This window comes from Barbus barbus (genome assembly GCF_936440315.1).
Source record: "Barbus barbus genome assembly, chromosome: 1".
Classification (NCBI taxonomy): Eukaryota; Metazoa; Chordata; class Actinopteri; order Cypriniformes; family Cyprinidae; genus Barbus; species Barbus barbus.
The window spans coordinates 15,546,118-15,570,339 of record NC_136729.1 but is presented as its reverse complement, the minus strand read 5'-3'; the positions used below and the strand labels follow the sequence as shown (position 1 = coordinate 15,570,339).

The 24,222-nt window shown below is 37.4% G+C and overlaps 1 protein-coding gene across 1 annotated transcript; it reads left to right on the top strand.

Annotated features, from left to right (window-relative positions):
- The first annotated feature begins 1,859 nt into the window (after positions 1-1,859).
- LOC306886920 (homeobox protein aristaless-like 4) lies at positions 1,860-23,787 on the top strand. The gene is made up of 4 exons (XM_079444294.1): positions 1,860-2,518; positions 14,312-14,622; positions 18,122-18,250; positions 19,860-23,787. The coding sequence occupies exons 1-4, from the start codon at positions 2,173-2,175 to the stop codon at positions 20,175-20,177; spliced, it is 1,104 nt and encodes a 367-aa protein (XP_079300420.1). The 5' UTR covers positions 1,860-2,172; the 3' UTR covers positions 20,178-23,787.
- Positions 23,788-24,222: the final 435 nt, after the last annotated feature.

The window sequence follows — 24,222 nt, the reverse complement described above, 5'->3', positions numbered from 1 at the left end:
ATACTCGTCTCAATATTGTTACAACTAGGCAACAAGCAACCAAACCATTGCAGCAATCCAATTAAGCTCGTATTTCCTTTATGAAGTCAAAGATTTGGTTGCAGTGGAAAGAACGATACTTTTTTTTAGGTCTTTCACTGATAGCGGAACAATTGCCTACAAGAGAATTTCAATGCAGCATCAGAAATTAATGCTCTATTGAATTTTATAAGGAACGCAGCTTTATATATATAAAATGTATTTTTAACGAATTACTCACAGCTGATTCCCTTTGCTGTATCAGTTCGGCATCAGACAGGGCCCTGCTGGATATGTTTAGGATGTGTAGTTTAGACAGGTTTGTTATCTTGCCCAGGCTTCCCCTCTGTTTTTCGTATTCTAAACTAATGCAGGCGTGCTTTACCATAGACTACGCCATCGCCGTCTTTTGAGTTATTATGCATGAAGACGTAGGCTATTACAGACATTAAAACAACTGCAATCTATTACAATAAATTAGATGCCACACGCTGTTTACTCGACTCGTTACCTAACCAACGTAAAAGCCTGGCTCGTATAGTAGCCTATATAGCTTGTTATTGCGAAAAGAAATCTGGGTATAGCTCACTTAGCATATGTAATAAATAATAGAATTAAAAAAACTATAATTTTTGGTTGCTGTACACAAATTAATAGACCTCTCACTCACCAAGAAGATCCTGATCATGAACAGGGCTCGAAACCCCTCTTCTCTCTACTGTGGATTTATCTTAAAAACCTCTTAATTAGGATACAATTAAGAACCTGCAAAGGTCACATTAGTTTACGTTAGTAAACTACGTGTTGTTATCGGAAATTTAGTATCATCACGATTTTGTTTAAATGTGCTCCCGACTGACAGATTTCTAAACAGAAATAAACCCCAATACACTTAAAAACCACAGGATTTTTTTTTTATGAAGTGACATATGAAATAATCAAGTCAGTAAAAAATAAATGTAAGCACAAACTTACTAAATGTTTAATATAACTGACAAAAAGTAAAAAGTGGATGTGTTTTACACGACTTTGGCCAAACTTGTTCATCGCCATTGCTACAAGGTCATAAAGGTTTTACAGCCACTTAGACCAAATCCATTATGATAATGAGCAAGTTGCTTCAGTAAGCATTATTAAAGGAATAGAATGAGAAAAATGTGAAAGCTAAAACATTTATTTTTTTCTTGGATACTAAAATTTCATGCTGATTGTTAAACACCAAATAAAAAGATCCGACAAAAAACAACATGAAACATGATATGTTTGCGGTAAGAAACAAGGGACTGCCTGACATTAAATGACAAATTAGTTTTACTCGGGCCTGAATCTCTCTCTAATAGGTTTTAAAGCAGTCTATAGAATAAAACTTATCTTCTGCGTATTTAATCAAGATGAATAGTCTTAGCCTATAATCGGCGTTAAAATTATTTAAATGCACTAAATCGATGGCAATATATGATTTCAAACGCGACATCGGAACAGAAGAATCACCACAAACCTGTCTAAAAAGATAACGTCAGTTAAATTGAGAAAGGATTTGGAACCGAAAAGAAAAACATCAGAGTCTCACAGTAAAAACACAACAAACATACAAGCTCGCACAGAGCTCTAGCTTTTTTCTTTGTTGGCGAAATTAAGTCTCGAGTTAAAAAGCATTGCGAATCAACCACTAAATTGCTCCCTCCGTGTTGCCCTTCACATTCAGTGAGTTATATCCTAATGACATTAATGTCATGTGTTAAGTCCCCCCACATATTTCCAACAAAACATTTTTTTTTTCTTAGCAAAAGGTCTGACCTCACCCATTCATTTCATCTACATAATAACCGAGGAGAGGTCTTGACGTGCTAGTGGTCTATACCGAGGAGATCTGGGCTGCATCTTCAGAAGACGCATTTTTCGTTACTCCTCTAACCTTAAGGGGGCTTTTTAGCTTTTGGTTAGCTATCCGTTTCTGAAAAACATCTGATTCATTTTATAACCAAAGCCAGCTGCTGAAAGTCAATGCGTGCGTGAGAGTGAGTGTGTGTGTGTGTGTGTGTGTGTATTCGTTTGCATGAGGAAGAGGGAAAGAGTGTTCGCTTTGCCCTCCAAAAAGGAAAGAAAGGAAAAAAACCTCTTGGACGTCTTTTTCTTCCAGAATTTTTTTTAGGAATGAATGCCGAGACGTGCGTTTCATACTGCGAAATGACATCCATGGATTCATATTATAGCCCATCTGCACCGCAAGGTAGGGATCACCAGGAGAACCCTTTCAGGACATTCCAGGCGAGTGACACCAAATACAGCCCCGCTTTCCTGACCAACAAAGGTCAGGCGTTCGGGGAAAAATCTGGGAGCCCGTTCCAGCAGGAATGCCAGTCATTGGATGCCACTGCTGGGGAAGGCACCTTTAACAAATACCACCTCTTCATGCAGAGGTCCTCCTGCAAAACTCCCCCAGACAGCAGCAAACTCCAGCAGGAAAGCGGACACAACGGAGGGCTCATCGCGTGTTATGGTGAGTTTATAACAAGGCATTTGTAAAACAGTCTTAGCAACTCAAGATGTGTTCTCCCTTCTCGTTTTTACAGCAAATAAATGCAGAGCAAGAGTACAAGCAGGTTCTAGAAGCGTATCATTCAACTGCAGTGACAGTGTTTTTATGGATAATCTGCAAAGCCCTTCAGTAAAAAGATACAATTAGACCAGGTTATTTTACTTGAGAGGCAGTTATTCATATTAATAATCACATCAGAGTAAAGTTCATGTAGGCTAATATTTACAAAGCAAATGCAGTGGACTTCACAACTTACTACCAACATAACTGGCTCAGCTATCACAGTAACACAATTAGGAAGAGGCATAACCTCCCCGGCTATTACATTTTACCTTTGAAGACCGAATTAAATTAGATTTAATGCGATAATCTGAATTACAATCCTTAATACGGCATCTGAATCAGACAATTGAATTAGCACGTTTCGGAAGGCAAACACAACTAATTTTATACGCTTTTACAAGTTGTCGACGGCACATTGAGTGTTTTGAACATTTCTCTCACTTGTATGACAGCAGGCTCGGATCTATAGGCTACCAATAAGAAAACTCATCAAGGCAAGCAAAACCAAGACTAGGAGAACATTTTGCACAATTCTAACAGATATGCAAGCGCGTAGGCCTACTCCTGCACAAATTTAAGTGGTTCAATAAAATATTTCAAAATTACGGTTCATTAAAAATTTTATTGTGAAAATCGGAGGCTTTGCACTGAAAACTGCACTTGCATACTAAATCAAAAGAGTTCTTTAACCAATAAGGTAGCCTACTGAAATGGTTCAACCAAGTTGTACATTAAACTCTGTAGTCTCATTTCATCTTCTATAATTGTATTTATCTTATTTTTTTTTTTAAATAAAGACACAAGAAAGAAAAAAAAAGTAACCCACACATATATTTCTTTGATGAAGCCTAGTGTTCGTGGATGGAAACGGCCCTGAGGGCTTGCAAAGGAAGCTAAATAAGATCAGCATTAGGCTACACGAGAAATTTTCATTCCCGTCCTTTGACATCCATCACTATCTCATGCTATTTATTATTATTAATAATAAAATTATAATAATAATACGATACGAATGACCTTATCATAAAAAATAAATAGGCCTAAATAAAACAAAATAAAGTCTAAAATAAGAGGGAAATAGGAGGGCCACGGAAGCCAAAGGGTTGGTAGCGGTAGCCCATAATGAGGTTGGAAAAATGTTTCAATGTGTCCATAAAGTGTCTTCTGCAAATGTTTGTTTTAGTTAATGTATTTTAAATAATGTACATATTTTATGCTGACACTAATGTGTTTGAGATTAAACGAATTTTATCGACTTGAAGAAAAACGTCAGGTGTGCTGTGCGACCATATATTAAAGCTGAGCTGTCTGGTGCTTAAAATAATAGAAAAACAGGTTTATAATCACTAAAGAGATTTCTAAGACTGATTCGAAAGTAGAATATATTGCAAAAAAAAAAAAAAAAAAAAAACTCTCGGCGAAGATGTAGGTGCAGATTTTTTTTTTTTTGGAAAAAAAGATCATACCAACATTTTCTGACAGGCTACAGTCTCTTTCAAGATACATAACACTGACTGCAATTAGAAAGGGCAAAAAGAATATCCTAACCACGCTATATCTCAATCTGTTATATGCGACAGTTCCATATAATATGGGTGGAAAGTGCATGGGGTTACCTTATAGCTTTAGTTGTCAAAAAGACTTGAGGACCAGAGCTTTGTAAATGAGACCTTAAGAACAAGACGAGATTATTGGTGAAATATATATGGTGAGATATATTAGTGAAAACAAAGAATAGTATAAAAAAAAAAAAACCCCAGCAGCAACCCAATAACAACGGCATTAACAGTAACACTTTTGGAGATATAGGCCTACTAATTAAATAAATGTGATCGCATTCATATTTTCATAACGATCAAGCACAAAAGCTAGGTTTACAGCTGCAGCTTTCGGCAATGCGCTGCATAATAAATAATAACGCAACGAGATCTCGACATATATTACATTTAATAATGTCTGTTGTGCAGATGTTGTCAAATAAAAGTCCCATTTCCCAAACTAATCAAAACCTCTCTGACAGAAAAAAGACCATGTGAGTTGATAACAGAACCTTACAAGCCAATGGCAAAATTAACTCGTTTAATTAAGTTAACCTGTTTTAATTGGAAACACTTTACAATAACTTAAATGTCATTATTAATATAACATGATGTAATAATGCCTTACAGGCCAGCTGTCGATTTAGATTCATAAAGGCCTGTGAACCGATGTTTAAAACTTAGGCTACATAAACCTAAATGTTATGATTTTTAAAATATAGCCTAATGTACAGTACCAAGGACCTGTTATGCATTATGTAATGTTTGTTTATAAATACTTTGTGATTGGAAAAGCACTTTTATTAGCACATAAAATAATAATTGATCTGCTCACAAGGTATAATATTACTGCCTGTAATATGAAGAAAGTGTCAGTCTTAAAGAGAAGGATGTACCTTCAGCAGCTCATCATGCATGAAAAAAGAAAAATAGAACAAAAAATGGATGTCCATACTGAGCAGGTAATACTTCTTGAAATCAGCTACAACAAGTGCTGATGTTCTTAACGATATCCTGCTCTATTCATGACTATTATTAAATGGTCGAAGAATCCAAAAGAAACTCAGCTCAAAGGATTAGTTTATTTTTTAATATGGGATAATGAATGCATCATGTAATTGGTCTAGAGGTTACTGAACACTGAGTAACTGACTCAAATTGAAAACATGTTCTGTCCATTTCAAAACAGATGAATGAGTTTATGACCGTTTGTGTGCAATATTTATGATATTAATATGTTTGCAATGGACATGTGTAACTGCTGAACACTGCCACAAACAAAACCCATTTAAGACAATATGTTGATCATATAATTAGGAAAAAGCAACTTTGAAGCACAAAGAATATTAATCAAAAGAAAATAATAATAATAATAATGAGGCTGGCTGATACAGATAACTACCTTTCATTAGGACAATGAAATTACAAAAAGTTGTCTAATTTGAAAGACCATTAGGATTGTCATAGTAAATCATAATATAATATTCAGATCTGCATTTTTATTTACTTGTTTAAAAGCAATGACTCATTTTGCTCTGAAGAGACATCTTTACAGCAATTCAAAAAGTGCAACATACAAAATGTCCTGCCAGAGAAATTTGTTAGGCCAAAATTAAAGTTGCTAAGGCCCATTTTGTGTGTAGTGATTTTATGAGGTGTGATGCCTAAAGAGGAAATACAAGAAGTTAGTGAATAAATAAATAAATGCCTCGGTTTAAACCATGATACTTCCCAGCATCGAGCGTGGCTTATTCTGGTTTTAAAAGGAGCCGCAGTCACAGACTTGACTTGCATCAAAGTCACATTTCCCCTGGGCATGATTATTTTGTCGAAGAGGGTATGTGGTTTCAAAACAAGCTTTTGACTAATTCCTCCTTTGTGGTCAGCACCAATAACAAAAGAAAACGACACTCTTAAAAGGGAGCCCTTTATCCCCTCTTCAGTGAAAGTTCACCGTAGATCATATCATGATGAACAAAATATTTAAGCAGTTCAGTATTATAGGCCATTGATAGTCGATATTATGGGCTAAAATATTTACAGTACAATGAGTTGGTAGTTAATCGGTTAAGGAATGATGATGCTTGATTGACAAGTCTTGTAAAACAGGCAACATCACAACTTGTGTTTGGCTTGGTTATCGCTTCTTTTTCAGTATTATTTTGGATTTTGGTGTTTGTGTGAATCAGTGAGGCTCAAGCTTGCTCATAGTTTATCTACTGGCTCTGCTGAGAGCAACAGCAAGATACAAAATATTATTCATATTAGGTGAGGGAATGGCAGAATTTAAAGTCTTTAATCCAATAAGTGTTTGAGAAAACGTTTGCATAAAATAATAGTAATTACAATAAATTTCAAGAATTATGACTTTTTATATTTCTAGTTTGTGCATGACTGTTTCTGTACATTCTCATTGCTTGCAAACCTTAAGCACTGTAAGTAAATCTAGCAAACTATGTTTTTATGAGCGTTTAGCCAATATGATGAATAACTATATCAAAAGGAAGTAGCTCAGCTGCATTTCTATAATGAGCATATACAAAACAGCATGACCTTTTTTTCCCGAAAGTTGGCATTAAAAAAAATGTATTAAAATGTTCTAAAAATGGACAGAATTATTTTGAGCATTCACTTTTTCAGTCCCATTTGTCACTAATTAAAAGAAAATCATATAAATTAAAATGAAAACAAAATGAAAAAAGATTTTATTTTGACATATGCTAAATATATAATAGTATAATAGTGATTTGTTGTACTGTAATTTCTAAAGAGATATTCAGTTACTGCTTTACTTTATATTTAGTTTAATGATATGTGTGTGAATTATTACCATATACCATATGAATTTACTTAAGTATTAACTTAAAGTGTCTATAGTACTGCAACAGTATACAAAATAAATGACAACATAAATATGAACAAAATATCACCATGTAAACTTCCAAATATCACTACAAGGTACCAAAGTCATAGCACAAAATTCACATTTCACAGGAAATGAGGCCATCAGCCTAGTTTTGGAGCTGCAGCCTGTTTCAGCAAAGAGCAAGCATAAAGGGAGAATAAAGTCACAGAGGTACTGCACAACCTGAGAAAAAAGGCAATTCCCATTGCCTTTTGATCTAAGAAGAGGTGACAAGGACTTGGGATCATTTAACCAGTTAGCTCAAAATTTGGCTTTACAGTTAACATTAGCTTCAGTCTGCCTGCCTAAATGCGGCACGCCAGCAGTACGCTTCAAAGACAAGGCCTCTATTTAAACAGCATAATCAAACCCCAGTAGATTCTTTATAATGGGTCCTCAACTGCTAGTGAACGGCTGAGCACTTGAGGTAAAAGCAATTTTTTGAAACAAACCCTTGTTTGGAAATTTGTTACTTTATTTTCTCAACTATTGATTTGGAACTTATTTATAACATGAAATGTAGACACACATTCTTTATTATTACTATTTTTATAGTTCACAAAAATAAAAAAAATTCTATCACTCGCACACACTCATGTTGTACACATTGTGCTACAATTAACACTAGACTCCACTGACTTTAATTGCATGAACGTATTCATATTTTGTTTTCCAAAAAAGTCAGTCAGTAAGTCATGAGTTTAAAGTCATGTATGAGTGAGTAAATTACGGGTGTGTGTGTGTGTGGGGGGGGGGTAAAATGTTTCTGAAGATACTAAAACTGTAATATGTCTTTATGCCTTTATGCTACATTACATTACCTTTTGGCTCTTTTCTGTGTGTTTTTTTTTCTTGACATTATCTTAAACGACAGTGATTAGTTAGTTTTTTTACAGCATTCCATAGTGCTTGTTAACTACAACACTGCTCCAGTGTGGTTTCTAATGCCATCCAGGAGATTCCAGACTTTACTGATGATTTGGGAAATGCAATGTCAACTGATAATCAAACTGGTACAAAATAGCACAATAAAAAATAAAGCGAGAGAGCAGTACAAGGCAAGCTGTTGCAACATGTTTGATTCACTTCTGAAACCCTTGCACAAAAAAAAAAAAAAAACACTGAAAACTGTGATATATTTGTACTTAATTACATTCCAAAAGAAAAGCCACAGCCGAAATCACCAAACTACTGCACTTACACAGAGTACTTTAACACCCTATATTTTTCAGAAAACCACCAAATCTGATCTCTCCGTAATCATAATTGTTGGAAAAGCAGCAACCTAACCAAGTGGTGTTAGTAAAACCAGCCTTTGCTTTCTTTTTGACTATGTATGGACTCATCCTCAGGTTTTAGCAGTCTTGAGTTCAAATACTTTTTGTCTCGGCACTCCAAGAGAGCCGGACGAGCTGTGATTTATCGCGAGAAGCAGCTTAAAGGAAATGCTGTGTTTTCTTGCCTAGCATGTGCTCTTTGCTGCAGCCTGCTGGGATAAATCGTCCTTTAGGACTAGTGGTGTGTTTGGACTTTTCTGCGGATACCTATCAGATTCTCACTACCAGGCTTTTTTCCAGTAAGCACCAGCTGAGATGCAACTCTCCCTCTGAAACAACTGCCGTCTTGTGCGTCATTTTGAATAGAGTCATATATATTTCACTCTGAAGTCCGAATCTAACACAAGAATGAGAGGTGACTCTAAAATGTAAAGCAAGTCAAAGGAGGAGACGGTCCCTGTGGTTTGGTTGCTCTATGTTTAGAATGGAGCTGCTGTTGTCACATCTGCCTTTGACTATGTGATTTGCTCTGGTTTTGCAAATGGCTGCGTGTGCAGACGTTTACTAATGAGGCTCCATCTCTGCTAATATCTTGTGGTGTCACGCTCACAATCACCAATAAAAAAATGGTTCACCGTTTCCATATGCCACCAGCCGGAGCCAGTCTTCATATCACAACCTATCAATCTCTCCATGCCGTGTCCGTCTGTAAGAGCCTGAAATAATTAGATAGCGGAAGAGAAGTTCAGACTGTTGGCCTGGCTTCAGAGCACCAAGCTGCCTATTACAATTCAATCCACATTTTAAGCACCGAAAACAAACTTAATTACAGATAAAAACAAAAGCTTAGATGAGCAAACAGTCCTCCTCAATTTCCTTTACCATTTGTTTTCAGTCATAATAGAGATGAAACCCAGCCCGGCAATGTTTTATTTATGTGTTTTAATTTTTTTTTACATTTTCGGGAGCCTTGGCGTATTTCACCATTAACCCTTCACAGAGACCCCAGGTAGCCTAATTTATAGTGTTTCTTTTATTTGCCTGCTGCTGACCCTAACAATCAAATTCTGTAAAAAAGCATAGAGGATGCCCTGCCGCTTTACAGCTAGTTAAATTACACTTTGATGTGTTCCCCCGTTTTCAGCTGGTACTAAATGACTGCCCCTTGTAAAAATCTGACCTTTGCTAACTCATAAGGTCGAGCACTGACATCCTACAAAGCCAGGAACCACTGGCGTCTCTCATCGAAGGCAAGGCACCTTTTTAGTGCGAGTGGGTCTGGAACCACTGTGTGAGCCATTCATGCATATTTTATGAAAATATATAGTGGTGCCCTTTTCTCATGATTTATAGGATATATCAAATGGTGACCTATTTGAAGATATTTTACTCTGGAGTCAGAGGTAAAAGGAGATGCTGTAAAATGGGTTTACAAGCCCCATTCTTGCTGCGCATACAGGTGTGAATCTATTCAGGTTAAAAAGCCAATTAGTCTTTTTCCTGAACCTCACCGTCTCCTAACCTAGAGCTGAACAACTGGCAACTTCTGAGGTGACAAACCCTCCACGTTGGTATGGCACTGCTGTTATAATACTTTTAGTGCGGTATTAAAATTAGAAATCCAATCAGATTAGATGCCATGTCTGTCTTACCTCATTGCACTGGGAAAGCAAATGACTTCACACATCCCTCATTCTGTAAAGTAGCAGAAAAACGGACGTGCAGTCTTGGAATCAGTGTTGTAAAAGCTGACGCACAGATAACTAAATGGAAAACACAAAAAATCCATAATATGTGCACATGGAAAATGCAATTACAAATAGAAAAAAAACTGTCACCTGAAGAGAAATAAAATCCCACACTGCCAAAGCTTGCAAAAACATTTACATGTATTCATTTTTATCCAAAGCGAATACATCAAGTGATTCATCTTAAAAATGTTCAAATAAGAAAGACTGACTGCGGATTAAGTAAATAGAAGCAAAGGTTTATTTGTATTTTTTTATTACATAACATACATAATATTTAATGCAACCTACACTAACGTTTAAAAAGTTTGGGGTAAGATTTTTTTAAATGAATACTTTTACTCTTCAATGACAAATTGTTTAAAATATATTTATAATGACAGTAAATACATTTATAATTTTACAAACAAATTCTATTTCAAACTAACTCTGTTCTGTTCCTATTAAAAGATTTATGAAAAATGCATCACTGATTCCACAAAAATATTAAGCAGCACAACTGTTTTGAATATTAATAATAATAATAATAATAATAAGAAATGCTTCTTGACACACTACCAAATCAGCATATTAGAATGATTTCTGAAGGACCATGCACGCAACGCGACACAGAAGAATGGAGTAATGGCTGCTCAAAATTCAACTTCAGGAGTTGAAATATAAAAGAGTTATTTAATAATATTATATAATATTTAAAAAAGTGAAAGTGAAAAGTGATGTGTGGCTAAGGATGGTGTCCCATACTTGGAATTTGTGCTCTGCATTTAACCCATCCAAGTGCACACACACACACACACACACACACACACACACACACACACACACACACACACAGTAGTGAACACACACACACACACACACACACACACAGTAGTGAACACACACACTTCCCCCACTTATAAATATTAATAATAATAGTAGAATATTTGATTAATATATTGAAATATTTAATAATATTTCATCATTCATAATCCTTAAAAAAAAAAAACTCAACAAACGAACAAACTTTTGAAATGGCAGAGTATATAAGACATTCAAAAAACAACATTGTAATCAATAATCAGAAAAATCAGCAGTGGTCAATAGCAATGTACTATTTATATACACTGGTATACACAAACACAAAATCTACAAAAACATACAGCATCAAATTTCACCATTTCACAATTATTTATGCAGAAGACTAGCAAAATAAGTAATGGGTGCTACACCAAGTTAAAAAATAGCACAAAGCTATGCATGTAAAAAAAAAAAAAATTCTGAATTTATGCTTTTGCAGGCAGTGCCAAAAAGTCAGTTTGGGCAATATTCAAAACATTTTATTTTTTCGGTGCTGCTAAAATATTGTTCTCATTTGCATTCACAGGAAAATGTAGTAATTTTTTCTGTTGTCAACTGTGGTAGACATTGCTCCTAAAGCCATATATGATCTCATGAAAGCACAAACAAGGTTAAACAGCAGGACCATGTTCAGCTCTGCACTTTTGTTGCAATCTTCAACCGCCACCCCCCTCAGAGCTCCGGTTCAGAACTTTTCTACTCTGACAGAAACATTTTGCCATGAGATTTCTTGCCTAGAAGGCAGGTCATGTTACTCACCCATATGGTGAAGCTGCAGGGGCAGCCAAGTCTCTGTTCACCTTGAGCAGCGGAGAGCCTGGGTTGAACCCTCGGTGGACTACGAGACTGTCACAATACTCTAGGTCTGCCAAAAGCCATCAGTGACACAGGGTATAAACAAGAGCCTTTGATCGCTAGGCCCTGATTTCAAACAGGCTGTCAGCTTTTCCGTGTGGGGGCAAGAGGCGTGAGGCATCTGAAGGGACAAGCTGAAAATATTTATGTTTGAGTAAATATGCTGCTCCCACTTGCTTAACAAGATGTGTCAGTCCTGGTCAAGAGGCAATGTGGGAGCCATTATACCCCCAGGCCTGGCTCCATGACTGTCATGGTTGAGCCCACAGTGCCTGGAGAAGGCAAAATAAGGAGACAAGCAAAAGGAAGCATATACAACCTGTTATGCGGGCAAGAACAGGAGCGAGAGTTAAAGCATGGATAGTTCACCCATAAATGAAAATTCTTTTAAATTTACTTATGTCGATTCAAAACTGCATGACATTTGACATCTGGGCCAAACAAAAGAAGATCTTTTGAGAGTGTTTTTTTCTCCATACAATGAAAGTCAACAATCACCAAAATGTTTTGGTTTCTAATGTTCTTCAAAATATCTTGTGTGTTTCACAGAAGTAAGCAAATCACACAGGTTTGGGTGAACTAGGCATATTCCCCTTTAAGAGAGAGAGATTCAATCAACAAAAATATTTATTAGGATAATAAAATAAATAAATATTTTAATAAAAATATTATACTTATAATATTATACTTTTTGCTTGCCGGTACCTTCAAAGCTACATTCTTGTGAATTATCTACCCCTAAAAATTTACAATTGTTCGAAACCTGTATGACAAAAGAAGATATTTTGAAGAATGTTCACGCCCATACAACGAAAGTCAATGGGGTCCAAAACAACATTCCAACTTTTTAAAATATTTTCTTTTGTGGTCTACTGGAGAAAGAAAGTCATAAAGGTCTGGAATGAAGAGAATTGAGTGGTGACAAAATGTTTATGTTTGGGTGAACTATCCACTTAATGGTGATATTAGTACCGTAAGGTATTAACAGGTACCCTTATGGGGTAGATAAAATACAAAGGAGTACTTTTAAGGGTCCTACCCCTGTGACAAGCTGTTCCCAATTTTTCTCACAGCAGTTTGTGCAGGGGCACCACGATACCTTAATCCAGCCCAATACATTACCCAACATGGTTCTGTGAGGAGGCCTACGGTGCTGAGAAAGGCATGTGTGTCAGTAGCATTTACCCATCAGCCCCTCAGTTTAAACCTGAGAAGGTTTTAATCAAGTCTCACATTAGAAAATGAACACATCTCAACACTGCATCACCTAAAATAACTTTCCGTCACTGAGCGTTGAGCTAAAGTAAGACATAAAGCTCAGGGTCGCCACTGGATCACATCAGCGGGAATGTTCCCAAAGGAACTCTAATCCAGCTTTACACCCTATTCCTCCTTGCAGCCAAGTGAGCAAAACAGAGCGAGAGAGACGAAAGTCTGCCAGTACAGCCATCAATTTTGTGAGCATTATGATTTGAGTGAGCATGCTGTTCTTCGTAGCACAGAGCATAGACAGGTAACAAAGCTCTGAGAGAGAGAGAGCTGGAGAAATGACCTAATGTACTGGAATCCTCACATTCATTGATCTGACTGAATTTATGACCAGCACGCTGACTGGGGTTTCACAGCTGAGCTGCTGTGTTTCCAGTGGCTTGACACAGAAAATTACCACTCTAGAGTCTTGTCATTGGGCTAGTGCGGCCTCATTACGAGCCAAGCTCCATTTTGCACTCTTGCCACAGAGCGTGTGTATGTTTGAGACTGTGCTCGTCTAACAGGGCTGCAGTCTTCAGATTGTGCCCAGGCGGGAAACCTGTAATTTTCTATCAGTCTACAATTACAGCCACAGTGTCTGTTTCACATGAGCAGCTGATTTATGAGCTGAGACTGGCAGCCATTACCGCAGTGAGTTTGACATCAAGCCATGGGTCTTAAAGACTCTCTCATTCCAGACCCGATTATGGAATAATTCAGATATTGTGATAGAAGAACTATGAAGGACAACACCACATTGTCTTGCCCAATATTATATAGGCAATTCTTAGATTTTTATTCCTAAATATCACTATGAAAATAGATTAAAAACTGGAATCACACCAGATTTTAATTATTCATATTTATTTAATTAGCACTTAATGCTTTAATAGTATAATATTCATATGTGTTAATATAACTTGACTTAACAAAAATACATAGAAATGTCTGTATTATTATAGTAATATAATATAATAGAATTCTCAAAAATATTTCTTGACTTAATTATTTAGTTACTAATTTAAGTTGGTGCAAAGAGATTTTGCTGAAGAAAACAATGAATATGGAAGAAGAGATGGTAACCATTTCATTAGATAAATAAAAAAGTTTTTTATTACATATTAAGACACCATTGAGCCAGCTGTCATTCTACATTCCACTGGTTTCACCTAGTACCCATAATAAATCGAATGTAAATCAAATGTTTAATTAATTAAAATTCCCTCACACTCCTTTCATAATTAATAACCATTCTCTGTCTCTTTTTCGGTCTACAGGTAAAGACAGCACAGGGCTGACAGATTCTGAGTTACCCCAAAACAGTGATCCTGCAGGGATGGATGGCAGCTACCTCAGCGTAAAGGAGTCAGGAGTGAAAAGCCCTCAGCAGCCAAATTCAGAGCTGGCTTCTCCGTTAGACAAGGCCGAGGGAGAAAGCAACAAGGGCAAGAAAAGACGCAACCGTACCACCTTCACAAGCTATCAGTTAGAGGAGCTGGAGAAAGTCTTTCAGAAAACGCACTATCCTGACGTCTACGCCCGGGAACAACTCGCACTGAGGACTGACCTGACAGAAGCTCGAGTACAGGTGTGAACCCTCCACATATCCATTACCAAATCCAATTCTGTCTTTTAAATAACCTTTAACCAGGAAGCTAGACCAATACCAGTCTTCTTCTACTAATTTTAGTCCAGTTGTAGTCTAAAATGAGGGATAAGATTCAGGTTAAGACCAACATTTTATTTTTTAAAGTCGGTAAAAGAACAGTGACACCAGGAGGAAAAGATATTAAACTCAGCGCACTGACTATTAAATGTAAATAGAAAATACAGAGCAAAAGGGGCTTAAGTTGGCCATCACAAAAGATCATAAAGGAAAAAAGGGCTTTCATATTAGCCATGTCCAGACTCTGCTTTTATCTCGAGATGCTACCTGAACCTCTGTCTGGAAAACCAGAACCTTTATGTGACCCATCCCAACCCCCAACCCTACCCCTACATTTGCATATAATCCCTCCAACACTACTGCTGCATTCCTGCACCGACAGACAGATCGGGAGATCCCTTTACCCGACCCCAAATGTGCGCTTTACTTAGAAGCCCTGGATTTACACTGTTTTTCTTTCATTAATGTCCCAGTCAGGAAAGAATGTGTCCCTCCCTGCTCTCAAGGGTAGGTGAGAGAACCTGGCCTGAAGCTCCTTCATGTGGTGAGGGTAGCTTATGACCTACATACATGCAAACGACTTTGACTATAAATAAAGAATGATGGGAAACAAACAAAGAACTATGATAGCTCAGTTCCAGGGACGATGAACACGGTCAAATCTTTTAGGAACTTTAAGGTGTAGCCTTTCCTCATCTACTTTAGGACAGCACAGAATGATAACTATTTTAACAACACAACAATATTGATAGGGAACAATATTGATATTTACAGGATCAAGCTTCAAGCAAGCTTAGTTACGAGTCTGGTTTGGGTCAGTTGTTGAACCCACCCCCATTCTTCTCCCCATAATTTCCTGTTGAGAATACAGGAGAATAAAGAAGCAACAGCACTGTAAATACTAATAACTTCACAAATTGGCAGAATTTTTTTTTTGCCTTCCCAAGAGAAAGATCTGATAATATTAATATATTTAATAATAGTATATCTAGATACATCTAGTCAAAGGTTAAGGGCTTAAAACAATCAACCTTTTAATCTAAAAATGTCATTTGACATGATGACCACATAATTACTTAGAAAGAAAATGTTATAAATTATTCTGGAGGTTCAAGAAAAATAAATCTAAAAAATAATGATTTTTAAGTAGAAGAGGTGAGCTTGACTGACAGCAGAGGCAGACCATCAATCCTCAAAGCTACTCTGGACTTCAAAGCTGCTCTTTCCCCTTTTCTCCTGGGTTTAGTTCAGTGTTTCTGTTCTCTCTGCTGGTGCTGGAACATAAATAAAGCTCCATAATAAGCCTCTAAGCTGCTTTAGCTGTCAACGTCCTTACCAATTACTGTGTTAATTGCACGCATGGACAACATACAAAAGATTTTAAAAAAGAAAAAAAAAAAGAAAAATAATTTTTCTGCCATTTCGAACAGGTGCTGGTCAAAATTAGTTGACTTGTTAATATTGGCAGGCTTGAATTTATTCAGCAGCAACCACTAAAGGAATGACAGAAAATAAAGAAACCAAAATGGAAGACCAAGGTTGTGACTGAACTAAAGACCCTAATAACTCTCCATCTATGATCTCTCTCACTCTCCCTGTCAGCCTGATTCAAAGTCAAGATTTTGGTATAAGCATATACTACACACCCTCAGCACTGGCTCATCACTATGAAAGGAATAAGGGAATCTTTCCATCACTCATCTACGTGCCTCTACTGGGTCGGACAGTCAGATATGGAAAGCCAGGAGCTTAAGAGTCAGGAAATTAAACATAGAATGAAAACAAACTCCATTTTGAACTTTCTTCCATCTTTCTTTTCAATCTCCCAACTTCCATGCTTAGATTTATGAAGGGGAAGACAGTCTGAGAAAAAGATAAATAAAAAGACAGGGATAAAAATGCTGGTGCACACAATACATATTAAAAAGACGTTTTAGATGCCCAGACAGCATCAACAACTAGCATCATTTCAAAATACAAACGAGGATACAAGGATGCAAACGAAGACCCACAAGAGTAATGATGCCTGCTTAAAAAAATCTGTGCGATTCAGAAAACAAATGTTCTTTTTCCTCAAGGCAGTTAAGCTCTACAAACATATGATGTGGAGCCAAGGGACGTTGATGTCCACCACCACATTAAGTGCAAGCAGAGCTGAGGTGCTATCAGGTTACACTGAGAGATACAGGCTGACATATTGCTGGCAATAGATGCAAAAACCACAAACTGATTGACCAAAGAGCTATACTCAGATCCAAGTTCAAGCTCCATGACGAATCAAGATTGCAAGACAAAAGAAAGTCTCTGTTTGAAAAAAAGAAATAAAAAAAACTTTCTACTACACAAATCAATAAACAGATAGTTCTAAACAGAGTAGAGCCGGGATTAAAAGAATGGAATTTTGGCAGCTCTACAGACTGCGACCCATGAGAAATCACTTTATGTGTAATTTGTTCTCTAATTCCCAGGTCTTCAAATAACAACCATCCTTTCAGGGAAACAATGCATATTTTTATAGAAGAGAAAAAGAGAGAAAAAAAAAAGAGTGCACATAGTCAGATAAAATCTGACACTTTTTTAAAGAAATAGTTCACCCAATAATAGTTCACTACATAATTGTCACTATTTACACATTCTCGTCATTTCAAACCTGCGTGACTTTCATTCTTCTATGGAACACAAAAGAAGATATTTTGAATAATGTTTCAGACACTTTTTCTACATCAATGGGGTCAAAACATCATATGAACCCACTGACTTTCATTGCATGATCAAAATATATTCATTTGTGTTATGCACAAAAAAAGTCATGCAGGTCCAGAATGACATGAGGGAGAGTAAATTATAGAATTTTTATTTTTCATTCACCTTTTCCTTTCTAAAAGCTACTCCATCAAAGCAAGCGTATGATGGTGGAGAAGCAGGGGGATTGACACAGTTCTCTGAGGCCTCTGGCCCCGGTGGGTTCCTGCTTTCTCCTCCCTGCCCCCTGTTGCTGCTGATGGCTCTGATAGAAAAGAAACTCAGAGGAGGCCATCACAATCTGTCAGCTCCCACAACATCAAACAACGGCCAGGTCTCACCGAACTGTTTCCAGGAAAAGATGCTGAAAGATGCTAATACAGCCGAGGGGTTTCCTACACAAGCTCTAGACTTACAACGCAAGTGATAGACTCTCTAGGCACCAAAAAAAAAATGCATTTAGACATGATACTAAATGAGTTACAGTGTGATCAGTGTACATACGGTGCTATAGTGGGAAGTTTGATGATGGATGTTAAATCACTCGGTTTATAAATCTCCACTAAAACAACATTTCCTGTATATGATGTAATGCCACTAGTGGCCAGTTAACATGAGGTCATTTAATCACTTACTAATGTGATATCCTCATGATTAAGGATTGATGTCTTACTTGCAGGTGTGGTTCCAAAACCGCAGAGCCAAGTGGCGGAAGAGAGAGCGCTTCGGACAGATGCAGCAGGTCCGGACACATTTTTCCACGGCTTACGAATTGCCGCTTCTCACTCGGCCTGAGAACTACGCTCAGGTATAGTACCGTCTTCAATAATAGCTGAGAGTTAAGGAAACATCAGTAATGAATATTATTATTATTATTAATGCTAATTAAGATTCTAATTAATTCTAAAAGGTTCCATTAACAGTGCTTTTGAGGTGTGTCCCAATTTACACATTTATGCACTATTCTATGCCGCTTTAGTTTAAATAGTGCCATAGTGTGTGCTCACTGAAAATTCCAAAAAGAAAAAGTGTAGTAAAAGTGTGGCATGTTGGATACTTTATGCACTCAACTATATCAGCTTTAATTACGTTCTGGGGGGGGGGGGGGGGGGGGGGGGGTGCTTTCAGGCCCAGGATGACAAAATAATATATATCATTCATATAATTCATACACAGTGCAAAGAATAAGTACACAGCATTTAGTTCATGATTTGGTCATCTTTAGAAGGGTTTCATTCATTGGTCTTTTAGTAATCTTAAGGAAAAAATATTTGGATGAAAAATTCAATTCGATTGCCAAATAATTTGAATTAAAATTCACAAAAAGTGTGACAGGTTTTTTACACGTTACAGTCTTTAGAGTCGCCAAAAACTCAAAATGTTTATCTTAAACTACACATTATCATAAGTACCATAAGTAGCTCCACTGTTTTAATTAGCACACTTAGTTGTAAAGTGTTTAAATGACTTAAAGTAATTTGTTCAAGAATCATACTACTCTTGTGCTTTGTTTTTGGATGCAGTAAAAAGAATCAAATCATTCAGAGTCGTTCCTTAAGGAATCAGACTTCACTAGTTGCACTTTCTGTTTTATGATGTATATTCAGTAGATTCAGATGTTGTGGCACCACTAAAACCATGTCAGATTACTTTATTAAGAATACAAGTGCGAGAACCGTTACTGGAACCAATTTATTTTCTTAATATTCATCAAGTTTACTTTTTAAAACCTGCATGTGGAATATTGCTGATAAACATTTGGGAATTTCAAATGAAAAACAATAGGAAATCAGATCTGTGTAACCACTAATAATTGGCGGACCTGAGGAAGCACAATGTCGAGGTCCGGTCACACCAGGGCTGTGGCCGAGAGCGACACACCTTCACAGGAGAGCCAAAGAATCTCCTGGATTTATTATGGATATGTGGCCGGGTCGGAGGGCAGGGGTGGCTCTTTGGGGAGTGCGCCTGCAGCTGTGGAATGCAGCTTTGCTCACATCTGGGGCATCTCCCTGAGAGGGCTTTCATCTCCCTCCACAGCCCTCCCTCAGACCCCCACCTCCCCAGGCCCAGAGCAAGAATACAGCCCTATCAATTCACTCTGTGCTCCCTCCACTCAGCAGAGGAGGTTACTCTGGGTGTTGAAGGAACGTCTAGAGTCAGGCATTCCTCCTCCACACTAGGCAAGCAGCTCCCACTCAGTACAGGACCAGATGAATGCCTCACAGCTCTTGATAAATCTCCACGTCGAGTACCACTGAGGATTCTGCACCTTCGCCAATGCAATATTTCAAAACAAGAGGAGTCGGACTTGATAAATGCTCTCATGACTATAAGTTACATTAATGTTTTTAATGCTGAGATTGCAGAACGTAAATGCACTATACCTTAACCTTCTGCATTCGTCTTTGTTGCAGATTCAGAACCCTTCTTGGATAGGCAGCAGCAGTGCGGCGTCTCCGGTGCCCGGCTGCGTTGTACCCTGCGACTCGGTCACTTCCTGCATGCCGCCTCATCCACATGCTGCTAGTGGAGTGTCTGACTTCTTGGGTGTGCCCAGTCCTGGAGGTCACATGGGACAGACACACATGGGCAGCTTGTTTGGGAGTCCAGGCATGAGCACTGGCATTAATGGGTATGATATAAACATGGACCCCGACCGTAAATCCTCCAGCATCGCGACCCTGCGAATGAAAGCTAAAGAACACAGCGCAGCCATCTCTTGGGCTACATGACTCCCCCAAGATCTGGACATTATCTCGAAGTCCCTCAACAAATAAGAGAAGGAGCAAATGTGAACATCGGTTAGCCACAAAAGCATGACCTGGAAACAAGGAGTGCATGGATTGACAAAGAAAAGTAAAAGTAATAGAGATACCATGAGATTTATTTCCATTTGAAGTCTAGAGAGACAAGAGAAAATCAGGAGATCATAAAACTGAGAGTGTTCTGGCTTTGAAACAAGAAAGAAATACAAGAAAAACGACTGAATGCATACAAGAATTAAAAGAAAAATGAAAAATGAATAGAAAAAACCCCTGCACTTATCCGCCACTAGTGTCCCATTTGTAAACACACAAATTTATCTAAACGCATCTGGCTTCGTTTTCATCTCAGCATAATCAAAACCTGTTAGTCTGTCACAGACTCCTTTTCCAAATATGCCATCTCTGCCTAGACAGTTCTAAAGGACTGACAATAGAGTTTCTCACAGTAAAAACTTTCCTATTGTAGGCTTTATCCAAACATATATGCAGCAGTAATCGGGGTAAACTGAACTTGCTTTTTATATTAAACTCATTGATCACATCTACATTGATTAGTTTGTTCATATTAATTCCGTTGGGCTTGTAGAAGTCTATCAACAATTTGAGAAGTACTACACTTCAAACACTTGAGCAAAAGTCTGTTAGAAGTTGCGCATCAGGCATGGTAGACTTAAGAGTGCCAGAAAAGAAAGACATAACTGTCCCGCAGGTAACTAGCCACTCAAAGGAGGCTTCCACTTGCCTTGATGAATTGTGTGCCCCCCAGTACCAGTAGTCTCAGGAAAAAAACAAGTGCAATCTGCTAGCACAAGCCCAAAGTAATATAGTTAATCACTGTCTAATTACAGGTGGTAGTCACTATCCACACTGTAATCTATCTTTCTCTTCTTTGCAACCACATTTCAATTTTTTTATGGAAGTAGTAGTTGTTCTAAAGCTGTTTGGCAAGATTTGACAACCACATACTCCGAGGTACAAATCTTGGATCCGTCATACAGACTGTCAAATTGATTGTCAAACATAACTAAGAAATACAATCTACAGAGAATGAAGGATGCGAAAATAGGTTGAGAAAGTTTTCTTTCTTTGTGTTATGAATATCACGACACACTAGCATTTTTTTCAGTCAACGTTGGTGCCTTAGCTACTCTGCTTTAGTCCCGGCTATATAATATGTACGGTATTGGGGCTGTCTGAAATTTGAGCCATGCTTCATTAATTTTTTTGGCAGAAATCCTCATTGCACCATCTCAAATGAAACTATCAACTTGCCAATCTGGGCATCATCCAGCATGGGTCTGATTGGGTGGAAGCAATACCGGGCTTTGGCATGTAATCACTAACATTCCCATGCACAGAGGTGACAGAAATATAAAGCAAGCACTATTGCAAGGTACTACAAGCTTTCTGCTTTTCCAGAGTCAGATTTAGATCAGGTAAAACAAAGCTGTTTGAAATCTGGAGACGAATCTGATACGTTCTGCCCTTTGGAGAAGCCATTTCTAATTTGTAAATGAGAACCACATTTCCTTTCCCTCATTCTGCTGTGCAGCTTATCTAGATCCCTAGAGATACTTATATATACACACAAATTTTTATTATAATACCAGAGCAGTGACTTACCTGGTTTGAGGGGGACACAACATGGAATCAAGTTCTGTTTTAGAATGACAAAAAACTAGGCTTCCATTACTTCGTTTTTAAACAAAAACTATATATATATATATAAATAATGCACTGGATGCAATATGTTAAACCTTGTAAAAGAACCTCAATGCTAAAAGTTAATTAGAAATCAGCTGCTTACTGCTGCACAGTCTCGTGTCCCATGGCCTGGATATATGATATGTAAAGTGTAGGGGCTTCCTGAAGTTTGAGCAAAGCTTCATGACTGAGCATCTCATCACTTAACATAGCAGGGGACCTGCTAAAAAAGCCAGTAATAATGTTAATGTGCTTTTCATTAGGACTAAAACTAGTAAGTTGATCCATCCTGCACCGAATCCATCCACCAGAGCAACAGTTCAACCACCAATCCTCATTGAGAGCCATGAGGAGCTCTGCTAGTGCAGAATTGTGTGTCCTGACACTCTCACTTTGGCCTTTAAGAGGTTGCTGAGAGGGTGAAGTGACTATAGTGTTCCGGGAAAGGACAATCCACACAGCTGTGTGCGGGGTAAATGCAAAACAAACATGCCTTGCACATGCTTCCCCTTCAGCTGTCATGGCTCTTCTTTCAAAGCCCCATGCTGAACACGGCCTGGTCTGCTACCCCAGCCAAAGCATCAGCCCTCAGCGACTCTCAGTCAATGCACACCCGTGCTCTCAGGCAGACTTTTTAATTAACACCGAGACATCTGCGGATAGGGATTCTGTGACAGAACAGAGCAACGTGGGCTCCGTGTTATTCTATCTTTAACTATTGTGGAACCAGGGGTGTCGATGGAGCTCAGGTCAACACTATCATTAGTTTGTGTAGTATCAGCACACATATACACTTCTGTAGCATTAAACGAGCTAATCTGCACATAACAGAACACAAGCCATCACACTTGCTTTTGATACTCTTGTATTTCGTTCAAAGGAAAATTAGCATAACATTTAAAACGGTCATCAAAATGGTTCTGTAGAGAACAGATTGTACAGTACCCAAAGGAAATGTAATTGTCAGATAGTACCTTGCAGAGGCCTATGAGTTACAGAGATTCTTAAGTCTCTGCCCCATCTCCTAAAATTTATACTACTGAGTAGGCATATCTAAGTACTAGAATAATATAATGCTTTGTTTTGTGTGTGGTCGCATGTACGGTTTTCTTTGGATTCCTTTCTTGCATAAAATACCCTTGGAGCCTTTCATTTGTAAAAATATCCTTATTATAAATATATTATTTTATGTGTGACTGAGGGTTTTTGCCTTTGTTATATTGTGGGTCTGGGGATAAAATGCGATACATTTGGGTTTTTGGTATGTAAATGAACTTAAAATAGTTGTGATGGCTTAAAGCTTAATGTATGGCTTTTGAATCATTTTTATTAATTATTTACTTTCAAGCTTGTTTATTTTCTATATATATTGTGTGATTTACAACCGTAAGTTGTTGCACTTACATTTTTAATAGTTTGAATTGCTTCGAGAACATCTGATTTGAGTGGAATAGCACTATAAAATATGTGTACTCCATCAACTGTTAAGTACTTTGAGAACATAATGGTAAAGTACCGAGGGATGGTAAACTGTTTATTATCCATGTGCTTTTTCAGACTTGTTTCAAATCTGAAAAACAGGCTAAAACAAGTTGTATATTTTGTTTAAACTTGGAACAAAACCTTTTTTTTTTTAGCAAAACACACTGTTCCGGGACATTTGACATACTGTTCTCAGAGCCGGATGTAACAGCCATCTTACATTAAAGACATACTGAAGACATGAACTTCCTTAATGGGTTAAAAAATCCAACATTTCAAGTTTCATTTAAAAGTTTAACCATTACAGGTGCTGGATATTCTACTGTGGATGTTTCAGTTCATTTGACATTTTCTGTGTGCTCAATTTTGTTTGTTTCTCTAAATCCAGATGAATAAAACAAAACAAAAAAACTAATCAAATATCCCTGTGCACTATATTAGTAATTGTATTCATAAATTGCAATCCATAAATGCATCTTTTGATTTATAAATACAGAAAAGCATCACAAAAGAAAGTGGACCAAAAAAATTAAAAAAACTTAACTGCTGATATTGTACAAATGGATAATGAAATACATGTTAATAACAGAATGAATGAATGATGCATTTATATAGCGCTTTATTGTGTATTGCTGTACACCCAAAGTGCTTTACAATCATGTGGGGGGTCTCTCCTCTACCACCACCAGTAGGGATGTAACGGTATGAAAATTTCTAATCACGATTATAGTGACCAAAATTATCACGGTTATCAGTATTATCACGGTATTGTTAAAATGTGCTGGAGATGTTCAAAAAGTACCGAAACATAAATCACTTCACCAAG

Coding starts and splice junctions, on each gene's coding strand:
- LOC306886920 (XM_079444294.1), top strand. CDS start 2,173: ATGAATGCCGAGACGTGCGTTTCATACTGCGAAATGACATCCATGGAT. Junction 2,519..14,311: donor AGGGCTCATCGCGTGTTATG/GTGAGTTTATAA, acceptor TTCGGTCTACAG/GTAAAGACAGCACAGGGCTG. Junction 14,623..18,121: donor TGACAGAAGCTCGAGTACAG/GTGTGAACCCTC, acceptor TCTTACTTGCAG/GTGTGGTTCCAAAACCGCAG.